The 19,606-nt window shown below is 42.1% G+C and overlaps 1 protein-coding gene across 50 annotated transcripts in view; it reads left to right on the top strand.

Moving 5' to 3' along the window:
- The window catches only part of LOC110499059 (transcription factor 7-like 2), a 98,846-nt gene that overhangs the window by 60,075 nt on the left and 19,165 nt on the right, over positions 1 to 19,606 (top strand). For 3 of the 50 annotated variants that reach the window (XM_090212563.1, XM_090212564.1, XM_090212562.1), the window contains exon 1: positions 9,757 to 10,816. The exons of 40 other annotated variants lie outside the window; for them this stretch is intronic. In XM_090212563.1, coding sequence (XP_090068689.1) covers positions 10,814 to 10,816 — 3 coding nt within the window. In that variant the 5' untranslated portion in view covers positions 9,757 to 10,813. Of the gene's footprint in view, positions 1 to 9,713; positions 10,817 to 19,606 lie in introns of those variants that run through there. 7 more of the 50 variants (XM_090212558.1, XM_090212559.1, XM_090212557.1 and 4 more) reach the window with 5 other exon arrangements.

Below are 19,606 nucleotides of genomic sequence, written 5' to 3' on the forward strand. Positions count from 1 at the left end.
CGAACCAATTAACCCTAGTGCAGCTCATTAAAACGCTTCTTTCATGGCAAGGAGCAGCAACTTATCTGCTAACACGGGACATGAAAGTGCACATTTGTAAATCCCAAACTCTAAAAGTAATTGGAAAGGTAAATACAAAAGGGAGTAATCAAGTGACACGGCCAAACTTTAATGGACTGGAAATAAAAGTGATTATAAAGAGTCACGACTCTACAATTGATCGCTAGTTTTGGTCTCAAATAAGCACAGTCTGTGGAGAGCATTTAACTAAAATAAGGGTTAGTGCTTTGTGTATATTATTGGTTATCCTGACCTGGATGCCATGTATTATAGTCCCGAAGAGGAAAACTATTACTACAGTCTCTTGCCCGTGTAATTTTCCTTTCATAATGCATCCTTATTTACAAAGCAATTGACATGATGGGAGTGTACTGTTTAAGGTACAGTATCACCAATTGCGCCACACAAAAGAAAGCTGAATTGCTTGCTTGTAAAATGCATGGAATTGAATGAATATAACAATGCCATGGTCCTCTATTATTGCAACATGTTTTAATAATTCCTTAGGCTAATAAAATATGTTAGTATAAAAAGACAGCATTATTTACATCTGGGTTACTGACAATGCCTTGCCCTGGCGAAGGACAGTTATTATTTTTAACCTTGTAATTGCTCTTTTAAACTGTCAATGTACAGGTAATGGGAAAAATATGATGGAGATCTCTTCAAAAAATAGTTTGACTTGATAGTGGTTGATAGTCATGTTTTGTGAAGAACAACCAATATGAATTCTCCCTTACAATTGATGCTGTGGGAGATGTGCGGGTGGCCCTGATTGAAGCACTGTCTGCTAGCATAGCAAACGCCATGCCGTGGTCGCCCAGTTTTTCTACCTCATTGAAAGTCAATTTGTGTCACGTCACAAGAACATTACTGTCAGTCATTACTTGACTTGAATATAGTAATTGTGTGTGCTTGGACCTGCTCCTTCACCTAAAACAGTATTTCAAATCACTTACTATGGGTCCTTTTGTAAGGTTTTTATTAAAACAATCTAATGGGTTAATGGTGTTTAGAGGCGCCACTCAGCTTTGTCCATGCCGAGGTCTTTATCTCACTGTCTGTGTGTCTGTGTGTGTGTGTGGTTGTCCACGTCATCAAGCCTTACACACAGCCGCACAAACAATCTCTGTCATCTGCATCAAAATAATTACAGGGAGATAAACAGAACCATTTGACCATTTTCACAGTGATCTAATCTGCAACAGGCCTGTGAAAGCACATGGGAAAGATGATCTAATCCCTGCTTAATGGAAATGATCACTTCTGTATGTTCAGCATTCATCGAGCAGAGGTATTACAAATGCACCTCTACTCATTTCATTCTGCATTTAGCCAGCTTGTTTGTTTTAGCCATATTTACAATGTTGTACATAGAAATTCAGGTAGATGTGTCACCATACATTTAAAGTTGTGTTCTTCCGTATTGGTGTGATTTATAGCCTATAGCTACACCTCAAATGGATCTAACCTCATTAAAGGCCTTCTTTTTGAGGTGCGGACAGATAGTGACTCTGATGGACTAGGGGAAGTGTATTGGTTACAGCCCTTTTGCTCTACGCCACCCGTCTCCCCTTGGCTAGAAGGCAAATAGCATCCGAAATCTGATTAGCCCCATTATAAAGAGTGATATTTTCATCCCGATGGTTCTCGGCACTGTCAGAGCACTCCACTGCTTCAGTGCCGGGAAAAGCCTGCTCTTTTGACAGATAGTAGATATCCCCACCGTCGCTTGTTTGGACATCCCTGTCTTTTGTGACGTGGAAGAAAGACGGGCAAGAAAATAAAAAGCAACTAAATAATGTCAAAAGATCAGAAATCAATGGGCCGGAGGAACCTGATCCGCGCATCTCTGTATGTGATCGGCCCTCTCCCCCATAGCATTACGAGTGTCTTTCCGCAGCCACTAAAGTTGCTTTTGTTCACCCCCTCGGAGATGTAACTCAAGCATGAGGAAGCCGTCTGACGATGTTTGGATATCAGCAAAAAATAGCCTTTTACTTAGTTTACTGGGTTACATGTTCATCAATGTTGCGAAAGGGGAAAAGTTGAGCAAAGAAATGTTTTTTTTTTTAATATGCAGGTTCATATTTCGACACACTGTGATGTGATGTAAAAAGCAGGAAATTATCAATTGAAATGAGTTGATGTATGATATTTAATATGTTATTTTTTATCTTTTTTATAGCATTTCAAGTATCCAGGATCCAGTAAGGGGAAGGAAATATTGCATTTAAAAGCAAGGTTCAACTTAAAAGTAAGGGGTGTGATACCATGCCACATACATTGCAAGACTATTTCTCAGTACAGTGGATTTTGGATATTGAAGTCTTCACTTATTTAGACTTTAATTAAAGATAGGATAAGGGTAAAAACCAACTAAATAATACTCAATAAACATATTTTTCCCTCAGATTTGCCATGTGATATGATATCTGGTGTGTTTAATCACTATTTTAAAATAAAAGTAGGTGTTAAATCATCATACAGTCGGTCTATATTTTTTTTTGACAATAGGTCGGTTAAAGGGTTATTTTTATCTGGGTCTCCATCCATCATAGGAAAATGTTACATTTCTTTAAAATTGTTATTTTCCGGGTTGGATTTGGCATTACAGGGTTTCAAGTTCTGTGGAGGAAGTTGTGAGCTGTTATAATGAGAGACGGAAAATGCGGCACCACTATGCTTTGTGTTGCCCGCTGAGGCCGGGAGATAGACACAGGATTAAAAAAACACACAAAAAACAATTTCTGGACATTTCTAGAAGATACGTTTAATTTCTTTGCTATTTGGAGGTCTTCTTTGAAAATGCAATTGTAATGAACACATTCAGAAACCGGAGAATAGATTTACCCTCAGCTTCAAATAAGTCTGTTATCGGACTCTGTCATTCGCTCCTTCCCATTTTCCAGCTGCTAATTGATGTTTTTGATGTTGCCGAGAAAATTGAAGAAAATGTCATGTGTGAACCAGTGCGGAAGTTAATAAGATTGACTTCGTTGACTGAATTCACAATGAGCGAAGGAGAGGCGTGTAATAGGGACCACTGCGAATTCGCCCGTCCGTCTTTGGGGGGGATAATATCGACAAACTGCGTACTATAGACCCAAAGTGGTCGATATGGAGAGATGGAGCATTTGGGATGATCCCCCCCCCCCACCCTAATCTGGATATTTTTTGGGGGGGGGGGGGTTGTTTTCCCACTTTGCTCTATAGAGTTGATGATTCGTGCGCATAAGCAGCTGTTTATCCAGAGGGCTCCTGCCCCGGACCAGGCCCAACAATTCTGTGGAATCGTCTCCTAGGGCTGCCTCCCCCAAGCTCCAAACAATGCTCATTCTTAATGCTGTTTTGAGTCTGAAAAGCCACAGAGCTTTAAAAAGGTTAGATTAAGATATGGTTAAAAGATGCACCGATATCAGTTAGGGTCATTGCATATGCTTGGGCGATGTGTAACAGAGCTCAAACCCAAATCCCCTTGAATAAAAGGATAGAAGCACCACCATGGTAGCTCCATCTTGAGCCATTTATTGAGCGTTGGCTGAAAGCCTAGTGCAGTCCATTGTTCTAAAATTCTCTCTGCATATATCGTTGTTTTATTCTTTCTCTTTATGTTCCGAATTTTATTTTCACTCCATTTTATTTCTTTAAAAGTATTTATTTTTCGATTGGCATTACGGTGAGGTGTAATGGGGTTCTGAGTTTTTAATTAGGATGCGGATTAGCCGAGTTTGGTTCAGCGCCTCTGATTATTTCACCCGGCCTTTAGGGGTCTGAGCTAAAACCCTAATACGGTCAGTACCCCCAAGCAGTCCTCTTTTTGAAGACACCGAACAAAAAAAGTGGCCTCCGCTGGCGTTCGGCCCTCCGAGGATCATGGGTAAGGGACATTATTCTCGGAATAGCCAATTAATTCCACTGGCAATGATCGGTTTGCGCTTCTTCCCCCCACCTCTCCAACCCACCCCCCCTCCCTCAACTCGCCATTTGAAATGCTAACACAATGAAATATTTTTCTATTGGTCCGTGTCCCTCGGCTAAGCCACTGCCGCCGGCAGAGAATTTAATCGACTGATGAGACCAGAGGCAGGCCCGATAAAAAGGTTACCTGTACGTGACATACACTCCAAGTAGCTAGCGCTACCTTGAACTCGAAAGTTCTGTAACTTTTATTTGACTTTTTATCGTTAGTGAGGCCACACTTGTGTTGCAGTGGAGGCTAGAAATTAAGCAAGGCTTCTAGTTACTGTTGCCGCATTACTGAAAAACGGAGCAACGTGACACATTTTTTATTGAGCGATTTCCTTTGTTTGATTGCGTCGTTTCTCCCAGAACCGTTTTAAATTATACAAAAATGTTTTAAAATTGGCTAGATTTTCAGTAAATGAGCTTTAATCAAATAAGATGCTTTATAGTATATAGTACATTTTTGCATACTTAATGCAGCTTAGCCTCTTGATTGAAACAATCATTTATAGCTCAATGAAATGGGTACTTCTGATTTGTTATGAAAATGGAATAAAAAATTGCTTCTTAGCAGAAATTAATCTTCTATTTATTGTATTTTAATTTCACTCCTATTAACAGTACAAGTTGAACAGCTGAGAGGTTTAAATTGATTTAATGTATTATTATTATCAATGGAAATAGAAAAATTAAAACAATATTATACATTTTCATGTTTGCAGTCATTGCACTGACACACGCTTTGTCTGGCTGGACTAGGTGAGATTAAAACAGTACAGGTGCACCTGTCACATTTGAACACATCAGGGATGGGTAAGGTAGGAAGGAAGAGAGGGGAGGAGGAATTGAGGCCCTTCTCAAATTGTTAGTTAAAGATATACTGGCACGGAATAGGTATATATGGTTGCTGCAATACCCCCCAACCCAATCTCAAATCCACATACACACACACACACACACGTGTACACACACACACACACACTTTGCTGTCTAGGAGGACTGAGGCAGGTGGCTCCCCATGGCTGCGGCTTCATGACAACATGCCATTAGAAATAGCAGGCCTGTTGATCAATCCTGCCGACATGACAGCTCCGCCGCGAGGCCTGGCTCTTTGAGTGCCGGCTCTGCGGCAGCTCCCTCTCCCGTTTCTCCCCACTAATTGGTGAAAGTTCTCTTATATATGCTCGTGGCACAGGGCTCTTTTTTCCCCTCCTCCTCCTGCTCCTCTTCTTCTTTTTCTCCCTCTCCTTCTTCTTTTGCTTTTTCTCTCCTGCCTCTCATGCCTCTCCTTCCCCTATCCACCCCCCAAACATATTTTTTTTGACTTTAACATTGTCACAATGGAAATGATAACTTTGAGCTATATATTGCAAGTGGGTTAAGAAAAGGATGCGTGTGCCGCAGGCGTTGTTCGTTCTGCATTTACTGCGGGTGTTGCGCAGCTCCGATTTGACATTGACTCTTGGCAATATACATCAATGCGAGATAGGAAGCATAAAAACATTGTCAGGTGATCTTACTTGCAAGGAGAATGCGGTCATGAACGTTATAGCAATATTAATTGCACTTTTATATTGTCAATTCACTTGATACTATTTGAAATGGAAAATCTAATTCCAATGTTTTGTCTTGCAATGTCATAATGTCATCAAAATTGAAACCAATGTAATTATTGCCTCTAACAACAGCTGCATAGCAGCATAAGTATTTGAATTTATTCAATTAATTATATAATCCCTAGCTTTTTTTTTATCAAACAGAATTTAGTTGAGCAGTAAAAAATGTCAAAACAATTGTCAGGAAATTTCTCTCTGTTGCCTGCTGACTGTCACGGTAGCGTGGCGGCTGCGTTTTAATCCGACGCCGTCTCTCCCATCAGTCTTTAACACCACCCACTCTAGAATCTTCTCTGAACTAAATAAATGAGTGCGAGAGGGGAGAGATAAACACACATGAAATGTTTAACTGTCTCACATTTGTCATCTGTTTACACCTCTTAATTAAACAGACACAGCTTAGCCCTGGCACTCCAAGCGCAGCCACACACACACTTATACACACACACACACACACACACCTTTTGAGCACCGGAGCCTAAGCGCAAACACTGTCCGGTCCTTCATTTAGCCATTCATATTTACTTTAATCGGCCCTTGTGGGTTAGTGGAGGCAGAACCAGTGGGGTTTTTTAAAACCATTTTCCAGCCGTTCTAATAGTGGAATGGAGAGAGACAGCAGATAGAGCTTCTAGTGAGTGAGTTAGACACTGCTTTTTGTGTTATGTTATTTAAAGTAGGCTCTATAGAGGGTTGGCCCGGAAAATATGGTGTTCCGTGGGCATGTCTGGATTTGTTTATATCTCAAAATGTAATTGTGATTTAGCATGAACTGAAAACATTAACTACTACCTCCACCCAGTGGCACAAAAGGAGAAAAGAAAATCCCAGGTATGATTGGCATTCTGCAGTTTCTAATATGGAAGTTCATATTTTCCTGGGGGGGGGGTCGCCACAATAGCAATGCTTTATCTAGCACTCTGCATTGTTCCTCTTATCCTTACAATAATAAATACTGTAAATTCGGTCAGGAGACTCCCCTCTTTATCAGCAGTGAATTTTAATGGTAACATCTTTAGAACCGGCAGTGTAGCCGACGTGAATGTGTATTTTTGATGCATCGTATCATGCAGTCAAACTGTGTGTGTGTTTTCATGTAAGTGTTTGTTTGAATCAGACAGGAGATCTGCACCACTGTAAAAGCTACTGTATTCTCCATGTTAATCATTCCCTTGAATATGTGCAATTAACAGTGTGTGGTTGTACAGTAGTGCTGTGCCAGTTCTCCAGGCTGCCAGAGAGGGATGGAGAGAAAGAGAGAGCCGGTACTGAAGCCCGGGCCTCGGGTGAGTGGGAGAGAGGAGAGTAGAAGAGAGAGGAGACGAATTGGGGGTTCCTCAGAAGCCCCTCTCCAGATCCGAGGCAAGGGGGGATCAAAGTGGCTTGTTTTATGTGGCTCGCGTGAGACTTTGAAGTCCCCGAGTCACCTACAGCACTCACTTCATCAAGTTCACTAGTGTCTTAATAGCAGATCAATAAGTTTAAAAGTCGGAGAGTTAATTTGATACTAGTGCTGATGTGATCACGCTGGGCCACAGAGCTGCCTGCTCTCCTCCTTTCCTCTTTCCTTCTACTCACCTAGATTGGACCTGTTATAGACTCTCAACATGCATTAAGACATGGAGGGGTTTTCTACTTGCTGTTTACTCTTAAAGACAGGCTCCAGTGAACACCTAATTAATTGGGCTGTGTGTCTGTGTTCGTGCAATTGCTAAAATTATAATTATAATTGCTATTATTATTACTTTTATTATTATTATTATTATTATGAATGTATGCTCAAGTAGACATATAGACCAGCATTTGTCAATCTCAAATTGCCAAATGCATTGTGAGGAACACACAATTGTATTTGTAATATTAACCATATCTTCATTTAATATTGCTAAATTGGTTATATTTTACAACTCAATTACAACCCAAGGTAAATTAAAACTCTAAATATAGCATTTGGTATTTTGGTATAGCATTTTTTTATTGACCATGATCATACATTTTTAAAGCTTACAATATCAAAATATGATATTTTAAACTCATTGTGAGGTCAAATATAATCAAGCTCTTATAAAAATTAAAGGTATATACTGCAAAGTTATCTAAAAAATAAAAACACCCGAAAACAATCACATCGATGCCTGCGGCTTTTTGAGGCGCCATAAAATGTTGATATTGAGCGGTCCTATGCTGCTTTCTTCAGTTCAATAGAACACTCCGATCTGTATTTTGGGGTGGTAGTGCCGCTGGGCTGTTTGAGTCGGATCAGCACCTTGAGAACAAAAGCCCAATTTTTTATGTTCATCTAAGGGTTGCTAATGGTATTAGGGGTCCTGCAGGGTGGTCGACAGGGACCCGACACCCCAAGGTGTGCCCATAGCTTGACCCCCGACCTGCACCAATTCACAGGGCCGGTGGCATTAATGCCCCACATCTGTCATTTTTCGTACACCCCCTTGGTGCCTTTTTACTATATTTCAAAGTGGTATTTTCCATGAAAAGATCGAAAGAAATTCCAAACGTGCCCTAAAAAAGGTTCCTATTTGGGTCGACCCCTGACGGATAACGGGAAAGGAAAAGGGAAAGCGGTGAAAGCACCTCAAAGAATGGTGAAAAGAACCGGTATCGCACTGTAGAGTTTGTTCAAAATCTTAAGCCTCAAGCGTGAGAAGACAAAAAAAAAAAAATGTGTGTGATCTGTGCTTTTTTGCTCTTCAAAAACATGCAAAAGCAAACTAAATGGCATGTTACCTGGCTAATTTCTCAGCAAGTCAGGTGCAGGTAAGAATGCTGTTGATTAAGGCACTGTATTTAAAAATACAGTCTCGATTAGAAAATATGTGATTTTTCAGACATGTTGTTTGATATTCGTCCCGGGTTGTAGGTACTGTATTTCAGATTATTGGGAAAAGGTTCCTTAGTTTGAACTGTAATGGTGAAAGCGGGTTGTTCTGATGGTGTAGGGAAAGGGTTTCACAGGTTTTAGTTGAAATGGTGGTAGCGGGTGGTAGTGGAAGGCTGCCTGTGTGGTCCTCGGTGATCGGCACTGTGTCGGGCTCCACGTAGAGCGCTGGAGGTCCAGGTTTCTGATTAACGTTTCATGTCAAATTTGTGCAGGAATTATTTACTATTCCGTGTTTATATCTCTCATTCCTCTTCATTCCAACTCATGTTAGAAAGCCCTGAGGAAAAAGTATTCCAGAAGGAGGGAGAAACGTTGATTAGAATTCAGATTCTATCAAAAAAATTATAATAGTACTTGAATCATAATTTTTGACTGCTGTCACAGAAAATATTAGTAATTTGTGGTTTCAGTCCTTTTAGTAAAAACGGTTAAAATCGTGAGTCAGAATATTTCTTACGTCCTTTTTTTCTGACGTTCCTCCAGCTCACGCACAATGAAATCTTGCTTCATTAAAAGTGTATTAATCTTGTCTCTTGTCTCCAGGGAGGCACCTTAAGATGATGTTTTGTCTTTTTCTTTAAATTGTTGGAGAAAAAAAATCTCCCAGATTTGGTCCCTGTCAGTCAGAAATAATTGTGTGCTTAATCTTGTCCCTGATGGATGACTTGGAGTTCAGCAATGGGCCAGCTCCAATGACAAATACAATATTAATATTCATTAACTGCTTTGACAATGCTAATTTTGATGCAGTAGTAAAGGGCCTTCCAAAGTTAGCGGCCAAAGCATCAGAGCTGCGCAAGGTGGCAAGATAATTTGTGCTGGTTTACTGAGCTGAAGGCTTTTAAAGTCTTAAGGAAGGAAAAAAAGCTAGGTACCACAAACAAAATAAAAGAGAAACGGAAAAAGTTCACACGCATTGGAAACCAGGACTGCAGAAGTAATACGATCAAGAGACGGCTACAAAAATTTGACACCTCCGATGCCTCATCTTTGAGCAAATATATATATTTTTTTTAATAAAAGTTGCAACCAAAAAAAAAGAGTAACATGGTAAGTCAGCACATTCTTGATTTTGTTTAATCTTTTTGATCTTTTAAATTATCGCCATTTGAAGATCAATAGTAATTTTTTTCTGCTATGGTTAAAAGGCTCACAGCGGTGGTATGGTGGATGGTCGGATCACGGCTTTAAGAGTGGGCTTCCTCTCTTCAAGCCACCAGTTGTCCGGGCTTAATTTCCTATTGCAAGTTCGGTAGGAACCATACCGGCTTGTTTCAATTTATTAGTATTTTTGTTATTGTTAACTGCTGTTGTTGGCTTGTCTTCTGGCTTTGTTTGACTTTGGAGTCGGGCTGATTTTTCTTTTCTGTTGTCTTTAGAGATTAGTGGAGTTTGCAAAGCTTTAACAGTGTGGCTGGCTCTTTTGTTAATAAATGTCTGGTTGGTCTTTTTGGTATCGTATTTTACGGGGTCCTTTCATCAAAATCTGTGGCTACCGTCAGGCAGGACCAGGGGGCAATTTGGTCATAACACCACACACTCGCTGCCCGATCGGATTACTTTCTTTGGCTTTTTAAAAACATGTATTTTTGCCCTGTGTTGTGTTTTTTGATTTTGCGTTTTATTCCGTCCTACTCCTAGTGAATGGAGCGTAGCTAGCATTGAGGATTAATGACATGACGAGGGACACCCCACTGCTTGAGTTTAGCCAAGTTAGGGAAACTCCTATAGAAGACTCGAGTACCTTTATGTCTACCAAGCCGCGGAAGGATAGCCTCTCTCTCCCTCTCCCTCACTTCTTTCTCTCAATTCTTTTTGTTGTCCTTTCAACTTATCAAAGAAAGAGAGATAGACACAAAGGAGCTTATTAGGGGGGAAATGAAGATGGGCGAGGGGGAGAGAGAGGGACTCCTGGTCAGACGTGGAGGAGAGCAACGCTGCCTGAGAGAGTGTGTGTGAATGAATGAGGGGGCTGAGTGTGAACAGCCCAGTTTGGCCGCTCGCTCGCTCTCCTCTGTCGGACCTGGATGGGCTTGCCATCGCTGGCTGGTGCTCCACCGGTCCTTTCCCTCTTCTTTGGGCTGGTGTGTTATCGACTCAGCCGATCAGGCGTTTGGTTTGCGAGGGGCTGCCGTAGATGAGGTGCTGCCCCCCAGTGGATTAGTGGATGACATGGTGATGGGCGTCTTGTTGAAGTCTGTGCGCTACCATGAGCGCCAGCATGCTTGTTTTAACCAGGAACCGAGCAGCATCCCAAATACAGCTCTTTTAAATGGTAAGACATTATTTATTACCTCCTGTGCTTTATTGTTCAACTAATGTAAGTTGGTTTGTCTGGCTGTAAATATTATTTTTTATTGGAGTTTGTTGACATTATTGAATGTCTTCCATTTGGCAATTTCTAATAGTTTAGTTGCTAAGTGACAGGTTGAAAGGCAGTGTTTGATTGCTTTGTCTGACAGTCTGACATGGTCAACTTTAATTTAAAATTATATTTATTATTTTGTAATAATATATTGATCATAAATAAATCAATTATGATTAAGGTAATGAAAATAGTGAAGTGCATTGTACTATTAATAACTAAATATCAGGTATTTTTTATTCAGTTTCTTCTAATGTATTGTTTTTTTAATACATTTTAATTGTTGTTATTCTCAAATCATTTTGAAATAGTTTTTTTTTTTATTGAATTTTAAATCATGAAACTCAATTTGTATTATCTGTAAATATTCTATTAAATCAATTATCATGGTATGTTATCACAAAACAATGTGCCTGGATTAGGGGCGTCTCTTTGAGTGTATGCCAATCATTTACATTTTGTGTCCAGTCTTGTATTCCTCAAAGTTAAGTCCAAATGAGCAGGATTTGTAACGGTCGCCATCCATTGTTGTCCATTCCGGTTTCCTCTCTTTCGTTTCTTTTCTTGCACACTTTTTGGTCTAGTGTGTGCACCGGAGACAGTGGAGTGGGATAGAGGGTCTTTTATTTCTCTCTTTTTTCAGAGGGGTCGTCTCTCCTGTTGGTCGCACTGTTGCCATTGTGGCCGGCTGATTGGGAGCTGTCCATCATTTGCGGGCGAACTGTCAGTTTACTTAAGAAAGTGCACGTGGGACAAAGGAGGTCGCGGGAGTGTGGCGGCCGAGCTGAATGGAGGGAGGGAAGGCAATTAGCCGCCACGTTGTTGGGGCTCTTTTACTTGTCAAGCTGGAGCCTCATTGCTTTTGTGGGAGCCATGTAAAGGACATTCCCAGGGCTTTGTTTTGGCATTAAGGGCCTCTGGCGAACGCCAGAGAAGAGCAGGGCATAAAAAAGAAGATTGAAATAAAATATTGGAGAAAAAGCCATGCGTTAGGTTTTTGTTGCTTCCGTTGTTGTCATCTTATTGTTGCTCAGATATTAAATATGCTGCTCCGCCTTTTCAGTTGCCCATTTTTTTTATATATTTTTGTATTTAATTAGGTAAGTCAGTTAAAAACAAATTCTTATTTACAATGACGGCCTACCGTGGAACAGTGGGTTAACTGCCTTGTTCAGGGGCAGAACGACACATTTTTACCTTGTCAGCTCGGGGATTCGATCAGGCAACACTTCAGTTACTGGCCCAATGCTCTAACCACTAGGCTACCTGCCACCCCTTTTTTGCAAATATATTTTTGTTCATTGTCACCAGGTAAAATTAGGTGACAATGTGTTTGGAATATACCATCGGTCAACTCTACCTACTTTTTTTGTCACTAAATCATATTGAAACGATAGATTTATTAAAAACCACAATTGTATATTTCCTTTACATTCAAAATATAAAATTAAACCTTGGTGAAGCAAGTTCTTGTGCAATTAGTTAATCACCCTACTTGTTAATTGGTGAAAGGCACATGTCCTGCATTTGCTTGCCCTGCTCTAAGGCCCTGGAAGTGGTAAGAGCCTGGAAAGCGCTAGGGACAGGAGCATGGTTGTGGGGCCCGAATATTCAGAGGAAATTATCTCAAGATAATAATGTTTCAGAGGCGGAGGACAGAGAGAGCAGTAGGGGGTATGGAGGCTTTAGGCCTTGCGTAGTTGATCTTCTCACACAGAGAGGTCAGGAGGATTTAACAGTGGAATCCACCACCCTCCCATCTTCAGTATTATTGGTCAGAAAAATAACAGAAAAGGAAAAACAGAAAGAAGACCCCACGTAGATGTCACGTCCATGTCAAAATGAAGACAAATACATTTCTTTCTCGTTTCCTCCTACCCCCCTGGAAAGTTGGGTTGGAGAGGGGACTGTCAGTATCACATGGATAAGTGACTGTTTGCTACACTTTGCTGAGCCTGCCCTCCCTTTGTGGATGTTGTGTCTTGTTCTTTTTTCTCCCCCTCTCTCTTTGTCTCTTTCCTTGCTCACTTTACCTTGTTGTAGCCAAAGCTTTTCAAGCTGCCAGTTCGACTCTGGGCATCCTGGAGGGACTGCAGAGCCCCCACACACATACAGACACATATACAAGTGTGCAATCTGGGAGTTTTGTAATAACAATATTTTTGTTGTCTATATTGTTGTGTATTTTTTTCTCGATTGTTGCTTGTGGGAAGATTTCTCTGCACTGAGAAGCAGCACTTTATATTTTTTTTCTCGGTTCGTTTTTTCGCTTTCATTTCTTGTGACCGGCACAAACTTTCCTGAGAGAGGAAGCTGTGAGGAGGTGCTGAGAGTGGTGGAGGAAGCTGGGAGATCCTCATGCTGTTTTGGGGGAGGTAGGGGGGCAGGCTAGGCCCCAGACCCTGAACCACATCTGTGGATCCTCAGACACAAATGTCTGTGGATCCTCCAATCATAAAATCCTGGGAACAATGGGCCACTCGTGTCGCAATGAGGATGCCTCGGTTTGAGGGACACACACATGCCCAGCCGCACACACTTCAGCACTTTGGGAGAAGAAGAAGTGAGGGCTAAGAAAAGACAAAGAAGAAGAAGTGGAGGAGGAAAAAGAGTGTGCAGAAGAAAGGGAAGGCCAGTGGTTTTGAACTCTGTAGTGAGGGAGGAGAAGTGGGGGGCAGGTGAATAGTAAGCGGGGGGTCATGTACCCGAGTGAGGGCGTTTTAGCGGGGCCGGAGGAGAGGGGAGCCAAAGGAGGAGTCCTTGCCTCCGGGCTCCCCCTCCTCCAGCAGATCGGCTGCTGGCATCTGAATCTCAGTGGCTGGGTGAGTAAACCACACTCCCCTATCTCCTTTCACTGTCTCTCTTCATCTCCCTTTCTCTCAATTCCTGTTCTCCATCACTTTTTGATTATGTTACCGTTGAACTTTAAGGTTCAGATGATGGTTGTTGTGATTAAGGGGGACCCAGACGGGTATTCCCTCTCCTGTAAGTGCAGGCTGGTGGTCATCTGCTTTAAAGCTTTTTCCTTTCAAATATTCCTTTCTGCTTCTATTTATTTTTTAGGTGGCTGTGTATGTTTATGTGCGGGGAGGGGGTGTTCTTGATCTTGGCCTGTGTTTGGGAGGTGTGTGTGGGGATATGCTAATGAGCAGTGTACATTTACAGAAACAGGCCAAAGACAGAAAGCAGCATTTCCCATTTTGTTTTAAATTGCTATTCAAATCTATAAACCGTTATTTACTAATGAATTCAAATGAAAATAGTTAGTTCAGTATTACTTTGTATTATTTATCAAAAGATCATACCTTATTATCCAACTGAATAGTAATTCCTAGACAAAGCATTATTTGATCATGCTCACGTCTAACCATGAAATGGAAAATATAATTGAAATAACCCACAAATTAACATATTCCTCTCTTAATTTTGCCGTCTAATTCAAAATTATAATTGCCTCCTCTTTCAACTGAAAATGTAAAACGCTGATTGCATTTCAAAAGCTGATGACAGAACTCAGTGTAGCTCCTGCACTGTAGTATCACTGCTTCTAGACACCACTTCAACTCGGGTAGGAAAGCTCAAGAGATGATTACATTCTAATGGGGAAGTGTAAACACACATAGCACATTGCTCTTGTATATAACTCAATATGAAATACATTTTAGACAATTATTTATTAAAATCACATTGACAAAGTTATATGGAAGATATATTGCAAAATGTAAATTTGACAAATGACAGACTTCAATATGTATGAATGAATGAAGAGAGATGGAGAGTGAGAGCAAAGGCTTTGGCCCAGATACATTTTTTGTTAGGTCCTGTGATCAGCAGCAAGCATGTCACAGAAGCAAAGTGAATAGATTAACTTTTAAATATACTGACTCGGTCTCTAGAGCAAGATGCCCTTGGAGTGGGCTGATTTTTTTCTCCCTGTCTGGAATAGCAATACTGATCGCCTGGCACTTTCCTAAATTCTTTCATTTTTTTCCAACACAGCATTGAGATATTACTGAGATAGCATTTTAGTGCAAACACAACAGTGAGGGTTGTTTCCACATCTAAATATGGAAAATATTGATGTATTTAATGCTGCAGAAATTGTCCAGTTTTAAATAAAATATGGTGATCTAAGTTAGTGTGTGTATTTTTATTCTGACACTGTACACTCTTAGAAAATAAAGGTGCTATCTAGAACCTGAAAGGGTTCTTCAGTTGTCCCCACAGGATAACCCTTTGAAGAACCCTTTTTGGTTCCAGGTAGAAGAACCCTTTTGGGTTTCTCCTATGGGTACAGCCAAATAACCCTTTTGGAACACTTTTTTCTAAGAGTGTATATACAGTATGTTCATAGAAGATTACGCTTTAAGATATTGTATTGGTAAAGAAACCAACACAAAATGGTATGTAATGTGTTTCTCTGCTCGTTTGGCCCCAAGGTGTTGCATTAATGAAAATATGGCATCGTTACTAGGATTTGATGTGTAGCCTGCGATCTGTATCTTTGTGAATGTTCACTTTGATCTCCATCACTGCTACAGTGAGAGGGAAAATGTAGTTACTGGCAACAGAGATGTGATATGGGTGTCGCTTGGAGACAATAATATTTTGCCTGGAGCGGGCACTCTTAACGCCTTAGAGGTAAACTTGAATGTTTTATGAAAATAAATCCTATCACGCCAATAAGACCTATTGTGATCGTGGACAGTAATTTTGATGTTGCCATGTGTTTTGTTTTTGCACCTATCAGATAATGTAACAGTCTACACACACAAACACACACACAAGCTCCAATCATTCCCTCCCTCTCTCTCTTTCTCTCTTTCTTTCTTTCTCTCCCTCCCTCTCTCCCACTCCTCTTGCACAGTGTGTGTTTTCTGCATGGTGTCTCTGTGTGTGTGCTTGGATGCGGGCCACAGGCACGTTTTGGGAGGGGATCAGTGCCCTGGCAGCTTTTTATGCTTGCTCTGGAATTTGTGGGCCTGCGAGGACCCCTATCCATCACTACGCTGTCTGCCCCCCTGGTCCCCCTGCCCCCCTCACTCAACCCCACTACAGCTCATTAGAGCCTGCAAGGCTTTGTGACAACTCATCATATCATGAGATAAAGCATGGAGAGACGTGTAGGGCCCCCCAGGGGCCACAAGGTCGCCACCTTCACATTTAGTCTTGAAATTGCCCTGCAAGGTGCCACCAGGCGGAAATGCAAGGCCAACAGCTTTTCCCTGTCCTGCTTTTCTCTCTCTCTCTGTCCCCTCCTCTTTGTTTCTGTCTCTCACAGGGTATCCTCTTGTAACTGTCATTACCACATGCCTGTGGTGAAGCAGCTCAAAAAGTGATTTGACAAAGTTTGATTTGTTTCGTAGACTAAATGATAAACAATATTGTAAAAACGAAGTTATTTACTCAAATGTACCATTGGAACGTGAAATACCACTTGATAAAGGTCACGCTTTATTTTCAGATCCAAAACCATGGTCAGTTGAACCATAAAGAAAGAGGATACCTAACAAACGCGGACAAGTTGTGTCCGCCATACATCAGCCCCATTGCATGAGTGGCTGATGGGAATGCCTAGGGGTCAGGGTTCGGACAATGATGCTGAGTGAGTGTGACACAGCCTCTCCGTGGCAACCAGAGGGCCTGCACACAAACACACAGGCCCTCTCTCCATCCACACAGCCCAGACACTAGTGAGATCACCACCAGGGGTCAAGACCCTGATACTGCGACTGTCACTCACACCAAGGGGGTTCAGCGTACGCACGCATACACTCATGTGAACATGTACGCTCTCACAGACACACTCTCTCGAGAAAAAACAGTTGTCTTTCTTGGCAGTGTGAGTCTTTTTATGTATATATATTTATAAAGTGCGCTACAGTGTGTGTGCAGAGGTGTATGCACATGCCGTAGGACTACAGAGCTTCTGTAAAGGGTTTAGCCTTTCAGCAGTTGGAATTTCTGCAGGACACTTTCTTTGAAATGGTTAATCAAGGCCAAGGAACAGTAGTGTATACAAATTCATACAATTGTGTGTTGATTGTGTACCCGTTTGAGCGCGTGTGCCCGTTTGAGCGTGTGTGCACTTTCTTGAACAGCTCTCTCGTGATTAGTCTCCTGGTATATTTCTGTCTATAGTAATACTGAAAGTGGTGGGAGTGATGGCAACAGGGCCAGGAAGTCGGCTTTGCTCCTTCCTTTGTAGAGAAACAGAAAATACTCCCACGTAGTTCCTTTGTTTAGCATGTGTGCTTTGTATAATGCTCCACTTGTTTGAGTAGCTGTGGTGTGATTCCGTCAGCGCCTGTTGTCCGAGGGTGTTAAAAGCAGGTGCTGCACCTAGGCCTACTTTCATTTTAATGGGAAAAAAAGCAGGTGCTGCACCGAGGCTTCATTTTAATGGACGATGTGTGTGCGTGTGTGTGTGTGTGTGTGTGTGTGTGTGTGTGTGTGTGTGTGCACGCAGTGTAGGCTATATCTTATTTTTGGGGGGGGGGACTAAACTGTATTGTTGATATGGTGTGAACCTAGTCTGTGTTTTCTGCAAAGGCCTGAACTTCAGGTGTGATTGGGCTCATATCAGTAAAACAAAAAATCATCCCGCCTCTCTCCATGGCTGTTCTACTTAAGTTCTGTGCGTGTGTTACAGTCCATATGGGCTCTGCACTGTAGGTGTTGGAATCTGGTATGACTCACCTGTTCTCTCTGTGAAAGTGCAAAAGCTTAACTCATGGACTTGTCAGTGACGTCTGGACTCTAGGGCATGTAGAGGTGTGTGTGTGTGAGTCAACTTGACCCAAATGGAAGCTGCACAGAATGTTTCACTCTCACACCCCTCTTGCTGCATGTGAGCATAGAATTGAGGCATTCCCCAGAGTTGTTTTAAAATAACTGCACTGAAAAATACTTCAGAATGCATTTATTCTTTCGTCTTGATACAGACTAGCCTTCTCTGTAAGGCAGCAAACCTCCATTGCTGATGAATGTTTATCTCTATGGGCGACATTACACCTCCCTCTTTCCTCCCCCCTTCATGGGGTGGTTCTAATCCTCCCCTCAGTCACACAGAGAGAGGCTGGCCGCTACAGTAGCCAAACAGCAGTATTGTCCGCATGGCCCAGAAGCCATATAAACTGGAGCACTTGCGTTGTCTATTATTTGCCTGGCTCTGCTCGGGGCTTCTGAAATGGAGGCCTGTTAGCCCCATGTAAATCCCTCTCTACATCTCTTTCAATCTCTCTCTTTCTTTCTCTCTCTCTCTCTCTCTCTCTCTCTCTCTCTCTTTCACACACGCACAGTTTCTCACAGCTTCACTCTCTCTATCATGCTCAAACAGTCTCTCTCTCTCCCCCTTTCGCTCTCTGTCCTTCTCTCTCTGTCATCTCTCTCGCTGTCTCTCGCTCTTAATGCATACTTGGTGGATGGGCATTTTAAACAGTCTCTCAATGGAGACAAAATAACTCATTTAAATGGCCTCTAAAGCCTTTCAGCAGAGGGAGAATTGACAACATTCTTTCACATCATTACTGAAGGGGGTAGAGGAGAGAAGGCTGTTTGGGGCAGCCAGTGCGTTTTGCTCAATGGCTACCTCGTCAGCTGTGTTTGGCAGCTGTCATCTCCCCATCTTTTTTTATCCCTCTGTTGAAGATTTTTAGATTAGATATGGGGACTGTGGGGAAGAAACATGTTGATTTGTGTCTTGTATTCATTTTAACGAGTCGTGTACCACAACCAACACCCTCCCCTCTTCTTCTCTCACTCTCTTTCCTCCCTCTCTCCTCTCACTCTCCAGTCTTTTGAGCTCAGGGCTGTGAATGAGTCCCCAGAGTCTCTCCATGTTTCCCAGTAGTTCTACTGGGTTCATTAATCTTTCATTGGGACCATGCGGTGTGGAATGCCACCCCTCCCCCCTCCCTCTCTCGCCTGGCGCTACCCTTCCCCCTCCCCTCTCCTCTCTACCCCTCTCACAGCTCCACTGGAAGGGAACTTTACCCACTCCAGCCTGGTACAGTTCAGTTCAGACCAATCTGGTTGTCAGTTACACAGAAATGTATCTCATAAATTGCTCACAGTTGGTTCAGCCTATGGAGATGATGGATTTTCAGCATTAAGCTCTGCACACGTGTCTTGCCTAGGGCCCTCAGCTTTGCATTTGTATAGTTAAATGAGCATAGAGTCCATACATTATCCCTCCCTCCCTCTCCTACTTTAATGCATTTCAAAGTCTATTGGAAAATTGCCACAGTCAGGTTTTGGGTTGGTGCCTCGCCATGGTTAGGGCTGCTAATGAGTGTGTTTGGACTGCAAGAGTGCAAATTGAACTTGTGAAGGGAACATTACCCACACCCCCATTGCTCCTACTCCCTCCCTCCCTCTCTCTACTCACACAGAGACACACACCAGCTAGCTCATTCTCCTTTTCCCCAGCATACATCAGCCATGTTACCACAAGCCTGATTAGTGATGCCTCTTTGACTGCCGAGGGACAGAATATGAGTTGAAGAGCAAGACCAGCTCACCGCCAGTGGTTTAAACCAGAACACTAATCTGGTTACTGTGTGTGTGTGTGTGTGTGTGTGTGTGTGTGTGTGTGTGTGTGTGTGTGTGTGTGTGTGTGTGTGTGTGTGTGTGTGTGTGTGTGTGTGTGTGTGTGTGTGTGTGTGTGTGTGTGTGTGTGTGTGTGTGTGTGTGTGTGTG

Source organism: Oncorhynchus mykiss, chromosome 20 (assembly GCF_057628025.1).
Source record: "Oncorhynchus mykiss isolate SJ-2025 chromosome 20, ASM5762802v1, whole genome shotgun sequence".
Taxonomy (NCBI): domain Eukaryota; kingdom Metazoa; phylum Chordata; class Actinopteri; order Salmoniformes; family Salmonidae; genus Oncorhynchus; species Oncorhynchus mykiss.